This window comes from Anopheles merus, chromosome 3R (genome assembly GCF_017562075.2).
Source record: "Anopheles merus strain MAF chromosome 3R, AmerM5.1, whole genome shotgun sequence".
In the NCBI taxonomy this organism is placed as follows: domain Eukaryota; kingdom Metazoa; phylum Arthropoda; class Insecta; order Diptera; family Culicidae; genus Anopheles; species Anopheles merus.
The window spans coordinates 16,631,112-16,652,146 of NC_054084.1; the positions used below are offsets into that span (position 1 = coordinate 16,631,112).

The 21,035-nt window shown below is 47.4% G+C and overlaps 3 protein-coding genes across 3 annotated transcripts; 1 reads left to right on the plus strand and 2 right to left on the minus strand.

The window, feature by feature from the left end:
- Positions 1 to 5,999: 5,999 nt before the first annotated feature.
- Positions 6,000 to 14,873, minus strand: LOC121595882 (protein ABHD13). The gene is made up of 3 exons (XM_041920229.1): positions 14,270 to 14,873; positions 13,440 to 14,202; positions 6,000 to 6,750 (listed from the first exon to the last, which is right to left on the minus strand). Exons 1-3 carry the CDS (start codon positions 14,421 to 14,423, stop codon positions 6,642 to 6,644), a joined length of 1,026 nt encoding a protein of 341 aa, XP_041776163.1. The 5' UTR covers positions 14,424 to 14,873; the 3' UTR covers positions 6,000 to 6,641.
- Positions 14,874 to 15,140: 267 nt separating this feature from the next.
- Positions 15,141 to 18,188, plus strand: LOC121595880 (nuclear pore complex protein Nup50). The gene has a single exon (XM_041920227.1). It carries the CDS (start codon positions 15,318 to 15,320, stop codon positions 17,952 to 17,954), a length of 2,637 nt encoding a protein of 878 aa, XP_041776161.1. The 5' UTR covers positions 15,141 to 15,317; the 3' UTR covers positions 17,955 to 18,188.
- Positions 18,140 to 20,943, minus strand: LOC121595881 (DNA repair and recombination protein RAD54-like). The gene is made up of 4 exons (XM_041920228.1): positions 20,785 to 20,943; positions 20,205 to 20,716; positions 19,631 to 20,126; positions 18,140 to 19,565 (listed from the first exon to the last, which is right to left on the minus strand). Exons 1-4 carry the CDS (start codon positions 20,785 to 20,787, stop codon positions 18,207 to 18,209), a joined length of 2,370 nt encoding a protein of 789 aa, XP_041776162.1. The 5' UTR covers positions 20,788 to 20,943; the 3' UTR covers positions 18,140 to 18,206.
- Positions 20,944 to 21,035: the final 92 nt, after the last annotated feature.

The following is a 21,035-nucleotide window of genomic DNA, read 5'->3' on the forward strand; positions in this document are numbered from 1 at the left end:
GTTGATGATCTTTTACAAAAAGGTATAATCCGTCCCAGCAGCTCTCCCTATGCCTCCGCACTTGTCTTAGTCCGGAAGAAGAACGGTGAAATCCGAAAATGTGTAGATTATCGGCCCTTAAACAAAATAACTGTTAGAGATAATTACCCTCTGCCTCTTATTGATACGTGTCTTGAACACTTAGGCAGTAAGCGATTTTTCACCTTGATGGATTTGAAGAGTGGATTTCACCAGATAGATATGCATGAGGATTCGATAAAGTTTACGTCTTTTGTAACCCCAGACGGACAGTTCGAATATGTTAAAATGCCTTTCGGACTGAAAAACGCTCCTGCCCAATTTCAGCGATTTATAAATCATGTGTTGCATAAGTTTATAGCCAGTGGACAGCTTGTGGTATATTTGGATGACATTATTATTGCATCTGTCGATCTAGAGGATCATTTGTGCATACTTGGTGACGTATTAAGAACATTGCGAAATAATGGTCTTGAACTTCGAATGGATAAATGTAAATTTGTATATGAGGAGTTAGACTATCTAGGATATCGTGCCAATCCAAAAGGTATTCGTCCAAGTGATCAACATATTCAGGCCATTCAAAATTATCCTGTACCTAGGAACATAAAGGAAGTTCAGCGTTGTTTGGGCCTTTTCTCTTATTTCCGTAGATTTGTGTCTTCGTTTTCAACCATAGCTAAACCACTTAGTAATTTGTTAAAGGATAAAGCAATGTTCGTATTTAATGATTCTTGTCTACGTGCATTCAATACTTTGAGAGACAAGCTGATTAACTCCCCTGTTCTAGCAATTTATAATCCGTCTCGCGAAACAGAACTCCATTGCGATGCGAGTGCGGTAGGTTTTGGCTCAGTCCTACTTCAAAAACAAGAAGATGGTAAACTGCATCCGATAGCATATTTTTCGAAGACTGCTTCTTCAGATGAAGCTAAACTTCATAGTTATGAGTTGGAAACACTCTCAATAATTTATGCCTTAAAACGATTCCACACATATTTACATGGTATTCCTTTCAAAATTATAACTGATTGTAATTCTTTGGTAGAGACTTTAAAGAACCGCAACTCTTCTGCTAAAATAGCCCGATGGTCTTTGTTCTTAGAAGATTACAATTATTCAATATCCCATCGCCCAGGCAGCTCAATGAGCCATGTAGATGCCTTGAGCCGAAAACAAGTAGGTGCTATCACAGACGATATCGATATTGACCGACAATTGAGGATTGCTCAATCCCGAGACCCTATTGTAGAGGAGCTGAAAATGAAACTGAAATTAGAACCAGTTGAAGGATTCGTATTGGAAAACGGCGTGATTTATAAAATTTCACCTTCAGGTAAAAAACTATTTTTTGTACCCAATGAATTGATAAATAATATTATTCGAAATGCTCATGAAAAGCTAGGTCATTTAGGAGTGAAGAAATGCTGTTGTTCTATAAGCAGTCAATATTGGTTTCCTCAGATGAAAATGCGCGTACACAATTTTGTACGCAATTGTTTGAAATGCATTGTTTATTCTGCACCAGCACGAAAAAATTTACGCAATTTGCATAGTATTCCAAAGGTTCCTGTTCCATTTGATACTTTACATATTGATCATTTAGGCCCATTACCATCGATAAAATCACAAAAAAAATTTATTCTTGTAGTAATAGACTCATTCACAAAATTCACTAAACTTTATGCAGCCACTTCAACCAGTAGTCGAAGTGTATGCATTGCATTGGAGCAATATTTTGCATACTATAGTCGCCCTAAAAGGATCGTCAGTGATAGAGCTACATGCTTCACGTCTAATGAATTCCGTGAATTTCTATCCGATCGCGGAATCACTCATGTTCTTACGGCTACCTCCTCACCCCAGGCCAATGGACAAGTGGAAAGGGTAAACAGGGTGTTGCGACCAATGTTAAGCAAAACAACAAACGATGACCATTCAAATTGGAGTTCTAAATTGTATTACATTGAACATGCTTTAAACAATAGTGTACATTCTTCCACACAGTTCACCCCGTCAATGTTATTATTCGGTACCAATCAGCGTGGCCCTATTGTTGATGAGTTAACTGAATTTCTGGAAGAAAAACAGGAACACATCCATAGGGATTTTGAATTCATTAGAAACCAGGCTTCCGAAAATATAACCCGATCTCAAAGAGTAAATGAAGAACAATTTGCTAAGAGCCATCATCCAGCTGATGTATTTCATGAAGGTGACATTGTTATGATTCGTAACGTTGATAATAGTCCAAACACAAATAAGAAACTAATAGCAAAATTTAAAGGTCCATACGTTGTCCACAAGTGTTTGCCGAACGATCGATATGTAATTCGCGATATCGAGGGATGTCAGCAGACACAGATTCCTTACGATGGGGTTCTTGAGGCTGATAAACTCAGGAATTGGTCCTCTCCCGATTCAGACCCCGTTGAGGATTCACCTAATGCAACACTACAATGCGTACAATCGACACAACAAATTGAGGGCAATTTATGTTCAGGATAGCCGAGTTGTAGAATATACAAAATCCCATCTTTATAATATGGCCACCTTGGCAGAGATCATACCTTTAGTTTAAGTACCGTGTAAAGAATTACCGTCTCGCTCTAACAACCTTGACATAAAATGTCATATGAACTGTCAAAAAAATAAAAAAGAAAAGCCGATCTACGTTGAAGATTCAGAGAGACAAAACGTGTTTAAAGACTTATGTAATTTTACAGTAATATATTTTTTCCCCCGTGGAAGGAGCAAAAAATCGAAGAGAAAGTTTGTCCGGCAACTACAACCACCAGGCGTCTCCACCTGTGCCAATGACAACGATGATCGAGGGTTGGGTGAAAGGAACGTTCGCTTTCTGTGGTAGTGAATGGTGAAAGGTGAATGTGCACCTGCTCTTTCCTCACAAGGGCATGAGGACGTGTGGTTGGTTTTGTTCTTAGTGCTAGGTAGGTAAGCGGGTAGGTAGGGCGTCATCCATCAATTAAGTGACGCTGATAGGGGGAGAGGGAGAGGTGTCCTCAAACGTTACGATTTGTTACATAGAAGAAGGAGAGAGTTAAGCTGTTGTTACGTGACGCAAAATAAAAGCTTTGAAAGCCATTTATCGAATAAGAAAATGCGTACTTCACGGTGATTATTCTTGTTGACTTAACAACCTACGCTGGTATGCCGGCCGGCTATTTATGCAACAATCCCAACACATTCGCAAAGATCGCAACAATCGCGAAGATTTTAGAGGATCGGAAATTTGTAGTTGATCGATGACGCCTAATAAGGTAGCTTACAGAAAAAATGCTCTGGCTTTTATTTTCTAACAGCGACAGAAAAACTACAGGTATAGGAAAGCTACAGATATAAGGTTTCTCATGGTTATTAGGTTGTTTCCCAAATATCTTTTAATTTTCTTTTTGACATTTTTTGGATTCATTTTACGATAAATTAATTAATTAATTAATTAATTAATTTATAATTGAATCTTTCCCATAATGTATTGCTATCGTGCTAGTGTTATTTAGATGAATGTATTTTTCAAAGTACGAAACAATCATTATATCGTGCAAAAAATCACAAATATCAGAAAGCATACAAAAATCTTTGTGAAACAACAACAAAAAAACTAATTCTATAAATAAATAACACTCTACAGCAGGAAGTGTGCTTACAGCATAGTGAATGTATATACTAGCTTGTTTGTTGAATTGCTTAATAGCTTCATTTTTATAGTTTGAGTTTTTGCTATTTGTTTGTATTTGCTGCTTTATGGTTAAACATTTTTTTATTTAAGACAAGATTTTTATATTTTTTACAATTAAAACTCTGTGCACTGCATCAAATTAGCTTCAAACAATTGATTTTGTTATCTCTTCTTTCTCAGTACTTTGTCTGTTGCTATTTCTTTCTGCCGAGAGTTGCTAAGACGAAATGGAAAGAAGAAGAAGGAGGAGAAGAAGAAGAAGAAGAAGAATAAGAATAAGAAGACGAAGAAGAAGAAGAAGAAGAAGAAGAAGAAGAAGAAGAAGAAGAAGAAAAGAAAGAAGAAGTAGTGAAGAAAACAACATAAAAAGTTGTTAAAAACAAACAAATCTATTTTATACAACCAGTCCAACGCTAAACTATTGTTAGGCCAAGCTCTCCGTGAAGCACACAATCTTTAATTAATAATTAATAACAAATCGAACTTATAAAATCTTCCAAATTGTCCTTACTCATGATAAATGCATGCATTTTAGGGCGACTGTTGTTGACACTGCTAACCCACGAAGTACTAGGCACCTCCATACGCCTGATGGTTCGTTTCTCAGCAGCGATAGTTTCGAAAGTAACTTCTGAAACTGTTATACATCGTCACTATACTAATTGTAATAAAGTTGTTTTCACATTTTTTCTCAATGAATTTACTTTGATACTGTTGCCGGATTGAGGGACATCCAACATCCAACTTCTCCGGCTGTGATAAGGGTTCGGACGGTTCAGTACGTTGACCTTAGAATAGGTTAGTGAGCAGTCTTAGAACACTAGTCCTTTTACACCTTCATTTACAATAAATTCACTCTTGTAGCTCATTTTTTTCGTATCTTTTTGCTAACTTTACGTTTAAAACAAATCCAATAAGTATTGTTACTGCAGCAAAACGAACTCTACTTTACACCGCAAAAGGACTTAAACACCCATTCACCCATTCTGGTGGGTGATACAGCAAGAAAGCAACTGCAAGATCGCTTGTTAAAATAGAAAGTTCATTTTCCCCCTTTCCCCCGCCTGCTCCCCCATCATTTGCCCAGGAGTATGCGGTTACAAATGATTCTTTTCGACATGGCAAATAATGGTAAATGTTTTTTTTTTCTTTTTACTTTCCGCCGTGGCTTTCTATCCAGCTCACAATGCACCCGGCAGGGCGAGTTGCTGCAAGTGGGTTTTTTTTATTACATCCCCTTTGTCAAAAATGTATTAACAGGGGTTTTATGTTTCTACTCTTTTGAATTTCGAACCATTGCAAGCATTCTCTGAAGAAAATGGAAATCATTTCAATATTATTAACAATTCAATAAGCAATATGTATGTTGTAACTGAACCTTTTTACCAGAAAGAAAAGAAAAGAAAAGAAAAGACGGGGTGGGAACTGCACAAAAAGATTTACATCAGCAATTTCAGCTAGCGGAACAAAATAGTACCATTTTTATACAAAATGCTGGCCCCGAGGCAATCAAGCGACCGATTCTCAGAACTCAGTTCCCATTTATTTGGACAAGGCATTCTCACACAAAACACTCCAACAAAACTACCAACATTCAGGTGTTTAATTTCACGCCGGCCATTCTTCGGTTGAACTGATGCGCAAGAAAGAACAAGAACACGTGGTGTGGTGATAAAGTATCGCTGTAAGTTAATTTCGTTTACACCACCGCCGCTTTTTACGCCCGGTTAGACGCACCCCGGCGGCCCCCGATCAACACGAAAAATCGAACGCAATAAATAGACACGGTGGGGGGCGAGGGGCCGGTTCGTCAATATTTAATAAGAATCGATGGCACCCGGACAAAACGGCCCTGGTGTAACGGCGTGCGCACAAGGACGAGAGCATGAACATGGTTTGCCTAAATTCAATCATTGACACCAAGTCTCTGCCAAGCCGACTGCTAGGCAGAGTAGGCGGTGCCGATTTATCTTGTCTAACGCACACCTGAACGCACCTTCACAGCCCCACTACACCAAGACGAAGACGTGAAGCTAATAAGAATTTTATGTAATTTTCTCTTCTTCCCGCATTGCTGCTTCACACAACCGGACGAGATTGGTGGGCTGGCTGAAAAGAAAAATGGAACGACGCTGCTTCTACCCAAAATCGCTTCGACCTTGGAAGGGAAGGTCGTAATTGAATCAAGCCGGCACACGGAACAAACCCAACGGTGGATGAAAGCGAACGATAAAAAGGTGATTGTGAGTGTGTGTTTGTGTGCACCAAACGCGTAAGAGACGAAAGTACTTTAACGCTAATTTATTATTTTAATATTTGTTATTATGCTAATGTTCAAAATTTTAACCGTTTTTTTTTCTTTTATTGCTGCTCCTCCTGCTCGCTCATTTCTCGCTTTATTGTAACCTGTTGCTGTGGTGAGGCGCTGTGGCGGATTGGGTGCGTTTGCGGTTTGCTGGGGACGCTGGGGACGCTACGTTCCCGCCACACCCCACTGCAAAAGCACCTCACCGGTGAGACGGTGACCACCGAACAATGACGGTGGTGGCAATAAAAGGGCGTGGGTTGTGCACTGTCCCATCACCCGCTAGATTCTAATTGTTTTAGAACGCACCCTGCCCGCGCGCTCGTCTAACTCTAATCGCGTATTAGTTGCGTGTATTTGTTTGTAGAGGCTCTGGTATTCGGTACAATTCGTCCGTCAAATCCCTCCGTAAATCGCATCACATCAGAACGTCCGTCCGTCCCATTCTTATCCGTCCCCGTGACAGAGACATTCACATCACGTGTTTTTTTTTTTTTTTGGCAAGCGCGTCGCATTTAAAAGGCGGTCACGGAAGAAGTGGGAGAAGGAGAGAAAGAGAGAGATAGTAAAAGAGAGAATAGGATTCATCCGGGGGACCCGAGTCCCTCAGCCTCCTCCTCACACTTCCTCAATGTTGGGCCACATGTTGTGGCTAACCGGCGGTGTCTGCAGTGGTCCTTTCGTTTCTCTACACTCCTTCAGAAATTGGGCTACACCCTGGTAGTAGCTGTAAAGAGAGCGGGAAGGAAAAAAGGGCCATTAGAATTTCATCGCACACACACACACGCAATCACGACGCATTATTCATATTTAAATGATGTCCCACACCCCCTCGAAATGCCACAAAATTTAACGGAAAAAAGTAACGGAAATGTAATAAACTCTTAAGGTAAAGAGAGCGCCTACAAACCTACGGGAACTAGGCGGGAGAGAGAGGCTTTTGCCCGCTGAATAATGGCAAACGATTAATCATTAGCCATCGCTTGCGCATCACACTTTCCCAGGTCGGTGCACCACACCACGCTCAACGTTCGAGCACCGAAATCACGCACAAAAGTATACGCAATACACGGCGCGCGCACTACCGGAGCGCAAAAGATGAGGATGCTGATGGTTCTGGTCTGTAACCGTTCCGCGGTTGGTAAAAGGTCGATTGTGGAAGTTAATTTTCTACATAAATTATCTCATTATAGAATTTAATTCGCAACGGCTACCGACTAATAGGGAGCGAAGGGAGGGCTGTGTCGGCAGCTTGCTCATTACTCTGGCTCCCTCTGGGAAGGTGTGTGGGCAGGGTGACTCGTGTGCGTTAACTTCGGGTGGTGTTTAATGATGATTTCCTTTCCTTATTCTATTTTTCCTATAATTTACCTTTAAAAATGGAGCTTCTAATGTGTAATTTGCAGTAAAAATGGGTAAAAAAAAAACAAGTAAAAACATAAAGTTTTCTATTGAAGTCCTTCCGAATGGTTAGCTACACCCATTTAAGGCATTTTCCCCGATTTCTCCTTCAAAAGAGTTTCGCTCTATTCGCAAGAAGAGAATGGTGAAATTATTCCCATCCAATGAACTAAGCTTCGAAGGAAATCCCTTTCCACAGCCACACACACACAGTTGTCGGTCGTTCCGCGGCACTCACGCCTAATCCGATTACCTGATGCATGCACACATTAACTAGGATAATGCGTACGCAGCGCAATAACCGCAGCCATGACGGTACATTAAGCATATAGACACACACACACACACACACAGCTAGAGAGACACAGAGCCACCGATGTTAATGGGCCATGGTGTGGTATTCTAGTATCTTTCTCCCTCGCCCAAACCTTCCCATGGTTGTCCGGCACGCATTGATACGCGCGACCCGTCCGGAAGCCATCCATGTGCTTTCTCTATCTCGTCTGTTGATGGTTATGGTGGTTTTGTGAAGGTGTTCCCCAGGGGGAATTTTGGGACAGCCTCGTGAAAGATGGGTTTGATGTTTTATTCACCTTCCCACAAGCTCTCAGCACAATGTTACAGTGCTTAGATGCATCATTTGATGTGTATCAGGGTGTGTGTGAGCGGCGTTGGATGCTGGTTACGTTCTGCTGACCGTCACTGCGCACTGCATGGAAGTATGTTTCGCGTTTGGTTAAAGTTATCCCAGAATCCTACGAGATTAAAACATTCCGTTGCAGGATTACCGCTTAGCGTGGCGCAGTACCAAGCGAAAGTAATTCTCAGCTGATTGCTATCGAACTAGCCGGACTAAAGCTTTTCCATAATTTAACAGAACAGAAGGCCCCATTTTGATGTTATATTTAGCTAATCAGGCAACGTTCCAGTCTTGATTGGATAGAAAATTACAAACATTAAATGTCCCATTTCTACAGTCGTCTAGTATTAAGTCGTATATAGAGTCGACTCTTAAGAACCGCATTGAGCTCGTAGATGGTAGTTTGAAGACATCTGGTGGAGACAATTTGTAGTTTAAAACAGTCTTGTTACCAAGTGTGTCTTTTGTTGTTGTCAAGTTACATTTCAACAGCTACATCAATCCAAACGAACATGAATTCCTTCCAGGAAGGTCAACGGTGCACCATCGAGTGCAATTTCTAAGCTACAGCTTACCGTATTGCTACGATTTGTAGCTAAAAGTGTGTCTCACTAAAGCCGCTTTCGACAGAATGTCTTATGCTATTCTGCTCGTCAAATTTGACAAATTATGGCAATTGATCATAGTCAGTTAGCTGGAGGCCCTATCTGTCCCGATGTCTTCGTGCTTCTTCTGCTATTCTTCAAGGAGTTCCTCAAATTCTTTTAAATGGCAATGTTTTTGCTAAGATAGATATCGAATTGAAAGGTTGCTGACAATATCTAAATACTATGCGATGGGTGGATCGACCTGAACCTGAAGTCCTAGGGTCCTAAAAGCGATTCAAGAGTGATAAATTCTATAGATCTAAGTCTTAGAGGCAACGAGATTATAAAAGAATCTCGTGAATGGAATCGTATCGTTTCATCAGCCAACGACTCCATAATGACTAGAAGCCTTGCTGTAGGCATATTAGGCCAACCCACCGAGAACAGTTGTCTACTTATAGCTATTTTGATGAGATAACCCTACCAACTATCGCTAAATTCTACTGGACATCATCAAAATATATCAAGAACACTTTTCAGATACCATTTTTTATGATTTTCTTCTTCATCTTGAGGTTCAAAGGACATGATTGATTGACAATTGCGGAAGAGGACGAGCTCCAAATGTGAGCTCTACACACAAACGTTATGAGACGCGAATATAGCTAATCACAACAACCTTCAACGTTTAACTTCTGCAAAATGACACTAAACTATAGCATTGGTGCTTGGTTCGGGTAATTTCTCCCAGTCTTTAAAGCAGGTCTCGGTCTTTAGACTGGGCGGTAGAGAGGGCCATCTGGGGCTCGGGGATAGAAACTTCAGGATTCATCTTCTATAAGTCAACTCAGATCCTGGTGTACCCTGATAATATAGACATCATTGATCTGCGGCTCCCTTAGGTTACAGTAGCCTTCCAAGGGAGCAGGCGGCAGAGAACCTTGGATTGCAGATACACGATGCAAAGACCAAACTGATGGTGGTATACATCAGCGGCCCTACCGACAACAAATCCATAATTACGTAGGCCTGACGTACAGATAGGTGAACGCACTTTTGAAGTCGTCCCTGAATTCACCTATCTCTGGTCAAAGGTCAGCAACGACAATAACATGAAAATAGAGTTGCGCGGATATACAGAGAAGAATGCGCAAGGATACCGCACCTATATAGTACCAGACCACAAGACAAGACAAAGGAGGCGTGGTAGGCCCAAATTGAGATGACAGGATGGCGTGGAGTCGTCCGCCATTAAGGCCGGGATAAAGGACTAGCAGATGAAGGCGCGAGACCGTGAACGGTTTCGGACACTCCTGAGGGAGGACAAGACCGCAAGCGTTTAGATCTTGGAGAAGTAGTTGTAGATGAATCTCGCTGGTAAGGACCTTTACATCAGGGTCAGTAAAACTTCTGAAAAATAGATCAGTCGATCATTACACTTTAAACTCGATCGAGTGATGGGGAAAATCACAACTTGCCGAAGACTCTGAAGTAGCTTCTATGGGGAATGAAAGTCTTCTTGGTCGTTAAATATTTAGTACCAATGTAAAAACAATCATCTGTTTTGCTGGCAAACGGACGTTAGCCTCACTTCAGGTACCGTTGTCGGTCAAGGTCTACCTATGGAAGAGGCTTGAACGGGGCTTGAAACCATGACGAGCATGTTGTTAGGTCGTATGAGTTGACGACTGTACCACCAGACCGGCCTCCCTTCGGCAACTTTCGTTCATGTTTATTAGATGAATCGAGTTCAAAAAAATATTTCAATTTTATAACAGAACACACCCACAAACGAATACCCTAATTCCGTTTGTCTTACTAATGCCCAAGGTAACGCAACCGGAAATTATTACTTTGACCACTTCAAATCTCTACCGCAATAGCTGATCCCCATAGCAAAGGGGTTCATGGACAAAATCAGCAACAACAGCATAACAAGAAACCCCTCTTTACCTAATTTTGAATCCATTTTCCATTTTCTTAACCTTTTTGGGAAAAAAAACTCCCTCCTCCACACATTGCTACTCCTACATGCATCTCCATTAAGGACTTATTGTGTGGAATAAAAGGGTCGTTTGGTTTAGCAGCTTACACAACCACGTGCCACCCATTATGTCTGTCACCGGACCGAACGTAGTACCGGTGCGTAGTACTCAGTACTGGTAGAGTACTACTACGGCATGGTAAAGCGATTGATGATGAAAAATGAGTTAAAATCTGTCCGCTTTTTTACTCCACTTCACCCGTGTGTCTATGTGTGGAGAGGAAGAAGGGCTGCCGACGGACGCGCATGGAAAAACAATGCACAATGTAAAATTAATCCCGTCAAGTGTGCGCAAAGCCGGGTCCATCCCCCCCCCCCGGGCACCGAACGTTGGCGCCTAAAATCTAACCATCATCATTACCCTTTTGACGAACCATTTTCCACAATCAGGTACGGAATGGATGAGCCGCGTACGGAGGGGACAGGTGGCGGCGACCACCTCTTTCCCGCGTGTTGGAACCACGAAAAAAACGGGGCGAAGAGCCAGCGAATGGTTTCCATTTTGTGACAGAAATTTCCTTCGTCAGCATTAATGCCATCAAACGTCACCGTGCGTTTCCACATTTAACACAGACACACAGGGGACAGGGGTAGAGTTTAAATGCGCCTATCACCCATTTGCACATTAACGCACACCGAGGCTGGGGTTGGGTGGTATGGTTCCCGCTAGGGTTAAAGGAATCTCCCTCACACGCACGTAATATGTGCGCTTGTATGTCCAACCCGCATGCAGCAGCGAGTCGCAATCCCCACACAAACGGTGAAGTTTGTACGATGATGATGATGATGATACTCATTGAAGCGGAAAAAAGGGAAATCACAACAATCATTTCAATTTATGTAAAAGAGGATATCAAGTGATGTAGAATAATCCTATCAATACTCCCCTTCGCCGCGCCCCGGCAAGGGTCTTGGGAGTGAAAGCACTCGCGCCACCACGTGTGCGGTCGGTGCTGGCTGAGAAGGCTGAGGCAGTGATGATGATGAGCACACAACCGCGGGGATGGGGAACGGATGGACGGTAAAGCATTAACAGATTGGCGGCGTTGACGGCGTATTAGTGCGCATTGTCCTTTTGCTTCTCTTCCTCTGCCGCGGCCAAGCATTTGGGGAATGGGAATTTCCTGCCCCATTAGAGCGGGCGCATTCATTGCAGGGCTTAATTACCATTGTGTCAAAATATGCTCCTGCTGTGTTAACTGTCTGTGAGCCACGGTTGGGTGGTCGGGCACAGGATTTGATACACAATCGATTTCGGTGCAATTTCGGTGCGGAGAAATTTCGTATTTCGTTCGACATTCAAATAACAGTTTGCGCTGAAATGATTAAAAACAGTTGAGCCATTTTTCTTGGAATTAAGCATAAGCGAAATACCGAATTGCATCCAACAGCAGCGGTTTAAACCTTTTATACGATCAAACTTGTCGTTTGTCTATTTTGGCCCATTTTTACGACATTTTTAGGGCAGTCCTCTGCATTGCATTGGATGATCGATGCTTACGTTAGAGTTACTTTCAAAATGCATTACCGATCCTCGATTAGTCCTTACAAATGATCGTACTAGTGATGGGTAAAGTAGGCAAAAGTCCGGAGTCAACACCGACCAGACTTCGATACTTTCGGAACCTACGGAGTCGCCTGGAGTCGCTTGGAGTCACTCGGAGTCGGAATCGCCCGGAGTCTTCCGGAAACGGCCGGCGTCGGCCATGGAAACAAAGGCCTCTATACGAAGTGCACGTGCAAAGTGAAAGACAAAAAACGAAATGAAATGCCTGACAAAAAGCACATAGCACCGGACCAACCACTCTGGCCAACTCCGATCGGCTCTGGATGATTTCGAATGACTCCGACTCTGGTTGATTCCGGACGACTCCGACTCCGGGCGACTCCGGATATCTTCGGACGATTCCGGACGATTCCGGACGATTTCGGACGATTCCGAACGACTCCAAACGACTCCGGACTACTCCGAACGACTCCGGACTACTCCGAACGACTCCGGATGACTCCAAACGACTCCGGACGATTCCGGAAACTACGACTCCGACTCCGGACGGAACTAGTGGTTCCTATTTTGCCAGAATCGGAATCGGACTAACAATAGAAGGAGTTGTATCGGAGTCCACAGTGTGCGATCCAGAGGTCCTATTACCAACTATTAGGACCAACTGTTAAAATGAATATCAATATCCTGAACATTTTAAATACATTAAAACTAATACCTAATAATATTATGAAATTACAGTTCTGTTTGCGATAGATGCTTCGGCTCCTACCACATCAGACGTAAATCAATTCCCATTTGGACCGTTCTTCCGGTAGCAAGAACCAAATAATCACTTCCGTTCGAAAAATGCAACTCATAGTTCTTATACTCACTGTAGTCCTAAAGTCGTAAAAGGAAACTGATAAATATTAACAACTAAGTATCTTCAACCCGTTATCCCGGTACTAACGTTTTTTTTTTTTTTTGCTTTGTTGTGTAGATCGATCGTAAAACCGCACACGATCAAGAACAAGATTGATAACGAAGCGGTGAATAAACTATTAATCTTTCCTTTTCTACGATCCACTCCTCATTCGCGCACTATAATCCAATTAAATAATAAATAAACCGTTGCGTGACCTGCTCTTTTCCCAGAGACAGCAGTTACACAACTCCCCACAAACCATCAAACTATCCCCAAAACACCATCGTCAAAGAAATAAAACATTAATTACGCGCCACACAACAACCTACTCACCCATTCACAGCCCACGTGTCGTTATGCGAGCCGCCAACGATTTGCAGCATCTGTTTGCGCGTGCTGCCACATCGCGTGTGCAGCATCGTCATCATCCGCGGAGGCACTAGTGTGTCGGCCAGGCCGGAAACGAACAGTATCGGCGCGGACACGAACTGTATCTTGTCCACCGACAGGTACTGGTTACGGTACAGCACCAGCGGCAGGTACTGCACCGCCGGGTGTATCAGCTCCACCGCCATGTCCGGTATGCTCGTGAACGTGTTCTCCACAATCACGCCCATCAGCTTCGCACCGTACACCGCATCGGCGGCAAGATCGATCGACACGGCACCGCCGAGCGACCGGCCAAACACCACTATCTGCCCATGGTCCAGATCGTGCCGGCTAAACAGATGGTCCAGCACGGAGCGGGCATCGGCAAAGAAGCCCTTCTCGCTGGGCGTTCCCGTCGACAGGCCGTACCCGCGGTACTCCACCATCAGCACGTTGCACTGGAGCGTGTGATAGAAGCCGGTGGCGTTCTGCAACCGGTGCCCCATGTTGCCGGCATTGCCGTGAAAGTACACGATCGTTGGCACGTAGCGGCCCTTGTCGCCCGGGTGCCGGATCCAGAACGCGTGCAGCGAGACGGCATCGCGCGTTTTCAGGTGCAGCGTTTCGTAAGGCAGCCCGTGCATGGAGGGAACGGGTATGAAGATGCGCGAGTTGGCCGGCAGCTCCGGATGGTACAGCAGGTTGTCCTGCGCGTGGTACAAAATGCCTGCAAAAGCAAATGGTCGATTGTTAATATTTGTTGGTGGGTAGGGAAAAAGGGGGCCCACGCTTACCAGAAACGGCGAACAAAAGTAGCATGAAGGCAAAAAAGCCCCCATACACCACGTAGATCAGGAAGGCGGACAGCAGGGCAGCTCCACTGGCGGCCCATATCCGCATCGCTATTCCGGCCAGCACCCGCACAATCTTCCAGTCGCGGAATGACATTTTGGGGACGGTTTCCTTTTGCTCTGGTTTGGGCTGCAACGTCGCCGGGTGTTTATTGACGGGCAACAGTCGGGCTGGGACACACACACACTCTCTCCTCAGGAACGATGGACAAAAAGCTCGTTAACAGCACGCTTTGCCAACCTTTCTTAGCAACATTTTACGATAACGATTCGTTTCGGGCTGGCGTTTGTGCAACGTTGCTCTGAAGACACACATGGTCGCAGTTTAAGACGGGTCGGCATGGTGTTGCTGGCACGTTTGAACCGGGTTCAACTGTCGCACCGTTGTTCGGCCATCGGAGTGTTTGGTTTTGTGCGGAAATGGACGAAAGAAAACGACACGCAAATTGATGGGAAAGCAAAAATGTTGCCGTTCTACTGGTTACGGAGTGTGTGGCGTACGGTAATGTTTGTTGTTTTTCCGTTTCTCTTTCTTAGAACGTTTTGACAGTTGAGCGGCTGGTGCGCTGGTGTGCGTGTGTGCTAAGAACGTGCTGTACTAAAAAGGTTGCTTTGCATAACATTGCGCGATTTTTCACTTTTTTACGCTTTCATCAGGTGTTAGATTCAGATTTTTTCGAAACTTGTGATACGTTTCAAAAATCTTCAATTCTTTCATGTTTTATAATTAAAAAAACGCACTTCTACCATACTAAATACCGCACAGTGGTATTCTTCATCGTGATTTGACCGCCCCAGCCTTTTTGACAGCTCTCAGCTTTTTGACGTTTGTTGTGCGAATACTGTTGTGGAAGCGCTTTTCACGTTTTATTCCGTGCGCCCGCCGAAAGTATCGAAATCCCCGTGGCGTGCGAAAACCCCCCAGTTTTACGTGACCACCGGCGTGCGACCACCTCTAGCATCCGACCAACGCATCCTCGCCCCGCAAAACATGTCGAAACGCGGCCCGCAATCGTCGCTGAACCATCTGAACTGGAACGAAACGGACGAGCCGGAGGAGAAGGGCGAGTTTACGAAGGCGAGCGACGACGTCCTAAAACAGCGGGTCATCAAGAAGGCCCGGCGCCGGGTCGCAACCGACGATGCGGACAGTACCGCCCCGTCCGGTTCCGCGTCCGTGTTCGGTGCGTTCAAGGGATTCGCCTCGACTCCGCTCGCCAAGAGCGGGGCGGATAAGCCGGGCGGTGCCGGTGCACAGTCGTTCTCCTTCCTGTCAACGCTCGGCGCCGCCAAAACGAATGGCAACGGTACGGCAACGGTGTCGTCGAGTGGTGCTGCGGCCGACGGCGTCGGCGGTGCAGCGAAGCCAACCTTTTCGTTCGGTTCCAACGCCGGCACGATGGCAGCGTCGGATGCGAGCAAAAAGATGTTTGCCTTCGGTTCACCGACCAGTCTGAAGGCGGACAGTACGGCGGAGGGAGCGAAAACGGCGTCCTCCACATCGTCCGGCTTTGGCATCTCGTCGTCGAAGGAAGGTGAAGCGGGCAAGGGTGGGTTTGGTTTCGGGGCAGCCAGCAGCGGACCCGCCCAACCGTTCTCCTTCGGCACCGTTCCACCCAAAGCGACGGAAGCGGCCAAACCGAACAACAACTTTACCTTCGGCACGCTGGCTGGCGGTAAAGATTCGTCCACGGACGCCGCACCGAAGCCAACGTTTTCGTTCGGTTCTTTCGCAGCCAAACCGGACGGCTCCGGCGAGACGGAGAAGAAATCGATACAGTTCGGTTCCCCAACCACATCGAAGGAGCCCACGACGACGGGTACGTTTTCGTTCGGTTCCAATGCCGCCAAAGCGGATGCTAACAGCAGTTCCACGGACAAGAAAAGCTTTGCGTTCGGAAGCTCCCCGGCAGCCACACCGAAAGGCACATCGATCGTTACGCCCAGCGGTGTGATTAAAACGCCCGTCACGTTTGGTTCGGACGCACCGGAAGCGGACAAGAAGCCGTTCACATTCGGATCACCGGCTGGTGGAACCAAGGAACCGGCGGCCAGTTCTCCCGCCGCGAGCAAAGGCATGTTTTCGTTCGGCACCAATCCGGCCAAGGCGGCACCGTCCGAGACACCGGAGAGGAAAACGTTCACATTCGGATCGCCGGCTGCTGCTGCTGGGGTGAAAAGCACAGCGGTCACCTCGCCCGATACATCCAAGGCAACATTTTCTTTCGGCTCCAACGCAACGAAAGCGGATGCGGAGTCCGGCTCGGAGAAGAAGGCGACATTCTCGTTCGGTACGGCCGCTTCCGGCGGAAAGGACAGTACCGCAGGCATCTCCTCCTCACCCAAAACATCAACCTTTTCGTTCGGCTCTAAAGCTCCCGAAGCGGAGAAAAAGACATTTTCCTTCGGTGTTCCCGCCGGCTCGACGAGCGACGTAGCGACAGCGGAAAAGAGCAAAGCAACGTTTGCCCCACCGAAGGGAACCAGTGATGACGCGATAAAGAAAATGTTCAGCTTTGCGTCCTCCTCCTCCTCCTCGTCACCGGCGGCAGCATCATCGAGCTCATCCAAGACGGACTCGGAGAAGGAAAAGGCGGAGAAAAAGCAGTCCACCAAGCCGTTAACGGAAGCGGACAAGCAAACGGTGATTCGCAACAATGTGGTCGCCCTGAACAAAGCCTTCATTGCGTGGATTACGGAAAAGTGTCGCGAAAACCCGTACTGCAAGCTGCATCCCGTGTTTAGGGACTACGAGAAGCAGTTCGACGAGATCCAGGCAATGACGCCGGGCAAAACGGCGGAAAAGTCGGCGCCTACTACGACCTCGCAAGCGGCTGCACCGGAAAGCAAAGGAGCAGCCGCGGCAGCAGAACCCGCCAAACCGAAAGAGCCGGAAAAGGAAATGCCAAAGCCGGGCTTCTTCTTTGGCGGTTCGGCGGCGGCGTCGGCGGCAAAGGAATCGCCCACGAAGCCCTCCAGCGGTTTCACGTTCGGCAGTTCCTCCAAACCGTTCTCGTTCGGCAGTCTTGCCTCTTCGACCATTGCCAGTACCAACGCCACCACAACGACCCCCTCGACCGTGTCCACCTCCTCCTCGTCCTTCTTTGCCGGTGCGTCCACGTTCGCGGCCAAATCCGCCACCGGCGGGTTTACGTTCGGCGGTGTTGTGAGCAAACCGCCCGCACCGGACAGCAGTGCGGCGGCGGCGGCGGGTGGTGGGCCCGACAAACCGGCCGGCGGTGACGCGGAAGCCGACGAGGACGAACCGCCGAAGGTGGAGTTTACGCCGGTGGAGGAGAAGGACAGCGTGTACTCGAAGCGCTGCAAGCTGTTCGTGAAGGTGGGCGCCTCGTACTCGGACCGTGGCGTTGGCACGCTGCACATCAAGATGGTGGACGCGAAGGTGCAGGTGCTGGTGCGGGCCGACACGAGCCTCGGCAACATTCTGCTGAACATCATCCTGAACGAATCGGTGCCGGTGCAGCGTCTCGGCAAGAACAACGTGATGATGATCTGTCTGCCGACGCCGGACGCCAAGCCGCCACCAACGTCGGTGCTGCTGCGCGTCAAGACGGGCGAGGAGGCGGACGAGCTGCTCGAAACGTTGCTGAAGTACAAGCCGAAGTAAATGGCGGGAAGGTAAGGGAAACGATGGTGGCAGGACCAAATCAGGGTCAGAAGAATGATTGTAGCAAAAGCAACCCGTCGAAGGGAGAACACGATGTTAGATGAGAAGGCGAGCGCCAGACGGGTTACAGCCGACAAGCACTATTACGAGTCAGAAGAGCAGGAAAGGATACATTCGTTTTTTTTTTTCGTTTTTAATAAACATTTACATCGTGCCCAATTTGCGGCGAATGTGCGGGCGCCGTGTTACACACTACAACACAAAATCTTTATCCTTTTCATCATCTTCCGGCTCCTCCTCATCCTCTTCCCCTTCCGTGTTGTACCCTTTGTTTTCCTTATCCTCCTCATCCTCTTCTTCCTCCTCTTTTTCCTCCTGCTCCTTGGCCAGGGCCTGCTGGCGCCGCTGCTCCGCCAGCTGCTGCTCCACGACGGCCGAGTTCGACCGGTGGTGAAACACGAACGACACGCACCGCGTAATGTCCCACGATTTGGACAGTATATCGTCCGGGATGCCCTTATTGTTCGCACAGTGATACCAGTGGGCCAGATCGGACATGCAGTCACTGTCGTCCGGCGGCAGCTTCATCTGCACCCCATTGGTGCACCGCTTGCAGCGGAAGATGTCGTGCGTGTCGGAGCGCGTCTGCTCGTCCAGCTTGAACAGGTCCTTCAGATCGTCCTGCGTAAAGTGCCGCTCGCCGTCCTCCGCATTGTCCACCACCGTCGTCGAGAGGGCTTTCTTGTGCGTTTGGCGTTGGAAAATCTTCTCCTCGATCGTGCCGGTCGCTAGCAGCCGGTAGATAAAGCACGGTTTCTTCTGCCCATCGCGCCACACCCGCGCCATCGCTTGCTCATCGTTCGCCGGGTTCCAGTCGGGATCGAACATGACCAGGCGGTTGGCACCGATCAGGTTCAACCCGCAGCCGCCCGCCTTCGAGCTGAGCATGAAGATGAAATCGTTCGAATCGGGCTGATTGAACTGGTCCACCACCTTGCCCCGCTTCTTGATCGTCATCGTGCCGTCGAGGCGTACGTAGCCGTAGCCCCGCTTGCGACACAGCTTCTCGAACAGGTCGAGCGTTTGCGTGTAGTTCGAAACGAGCACAATCTTGTCCGTGGTGTTGGTTTTGATCGACGCCAGCATACAGTCCAGCAGCATCAGCTTGGCGCCCAGCTCGGGGCGCAATTCCCGCGGGCTGTAGTTGTCCGGCAGAATGGTGGCCGCATTTTCGAACCCATCCGCACGCTCCTGGATCTTTTCGTACACAAGGTCCGGATGATTGCACAGCTTCTTCAGTGAGGTAATGTTGGAAAGGGCCGTCAGGCTTGCCTTGGTTGCGTTCTTCTCCATCACGCTGCGCCGGATCGTGTCGGACTGGAGGAAGCTCTTGTAGAGGGCGGCCTGCACCTCGGTCATACGCACGCACACGACCATCTCGAACTTGACGGGGAGATATTTCGTGAGCAGTGCGCTGGTCCGCCGGATCATGCACCGGTTCACCAGGGCGGCTAGTTCTTGCAGCCGTTCCGCTGCCTTTTCCCGCTCCGCGTCGGTTGAGTTGGCGTCCTGGCCGCGCAGGATTGGATTTTCAAACTGTTTGCGGAATTCCTGTGGCGAGCAAATGAAAGTGGTCGTAAATATGTGCGAGAAATGCTTCCCAAAACGCTTCTTACCGCAGTCGAACCCAGCATGCCCGGGTTGACAAAGTGCAGCAAGCTGTAGTACTCGGTCAGATCGTTCTGGATCGGTGTACCGGACAGCAGCACACGTCGCTTTGTCTTCAGCCCCATCAGCGCCTGGTAGGTAAGGTTCTCGCAGTTCTTCAACCGGTGCCCCTCGTCGCACAGGACCGCACCGACCTCGGAGCTGTTCAGGATGTGCGCGTACAGCCGGAACGTTTCGTAGCTGATGATCAGTACCGGTGTGCCGTGGCGTTGGCTTTGATTCGCCATATACTGTTCCAGCTCTTTTGTCGTTTGCTCTTTCGACCCGCCATCGATCGAGAGGCAGTTGACGCGACAGCCCAACCACTTGCCAAACTCTTTGTACCAATTCTTCACCAAAGAACTCGGGCACACGATGATCGCTTTGTTGATCGTGGGTTTACAATCCGGGCTTTGGCGCAGTAGTGTCCAGAGCAGCGTAATACATTGCAGCGTTTTGCCCAGCCTATAAGAGAGAAGGTAACAGAGCACAATCAGCATTTCTCTTCCACGGTTCCAAGCCCTCTTCCCCGTCACTACACACCCCATTTCGTCCGCCATGATACACCCGTTAAAGTCGCCCTTCGCGCCGGTCACACAGTCGTACATGAACCGCACACCCTCCCGCTGATGCGGCCGCAGAATGTTCCCGAGCAGTGGATCCACCACCACGTGCACCTGTATCTTGCTCTTGTCCATCTTTAGCTTATCGTGCTCGGTCAGTTCCGGCGGGCTGAACAGCACCAGCGCATTGCACGCGTACGGATCGTGCAGGGCACGCCGGGCGGCCGAACGCTTCATGCCGAGACATCGCGTCGAATGTTCCGGCACGTAGTTGGCGATCGGTATTTTGAACGGCTGGGTGAGAATCTTCATGATCATCAGCTCGTGCTCGGACACGGACAGTTTCGGCGTCGGCGGCTGATCCGCCGGCCCGCCTTTGTCCGGCAATCGCTTGCGGCATTCGCGCTGGCGCTTTTGTGCCGACAGCGGGCTTTTGAACGGCGAGTGAACGGCATTCGACGGTGTGCATCGCTGCGGCACGAGGCTTTTACGCTGAAAATACAATGGGCGGAGATGAGTGAGGAGAAGGCCGAAAAAAGGTACTTCCGACGTCTAATTACCATTATGTGATGTTTTGTGTTGTGTTGAACTCAACAAAAAATAAAAGATATATTGCGTGTGGAATCATTTACCACCGGTTTGTTGTGATTTTTTGTTCTTTTTTGCCGAAGCGTCCCTTTGGCGCGGAATGTTGTGACAACTGCGCCGCGCTGGAATTGTGCATTTTGCGACAAATACGATGACATCTTGGATGATATAAAATTATAAAAAAGTGATAAAATATCTTAAAACTAATATTAATACCAGATTG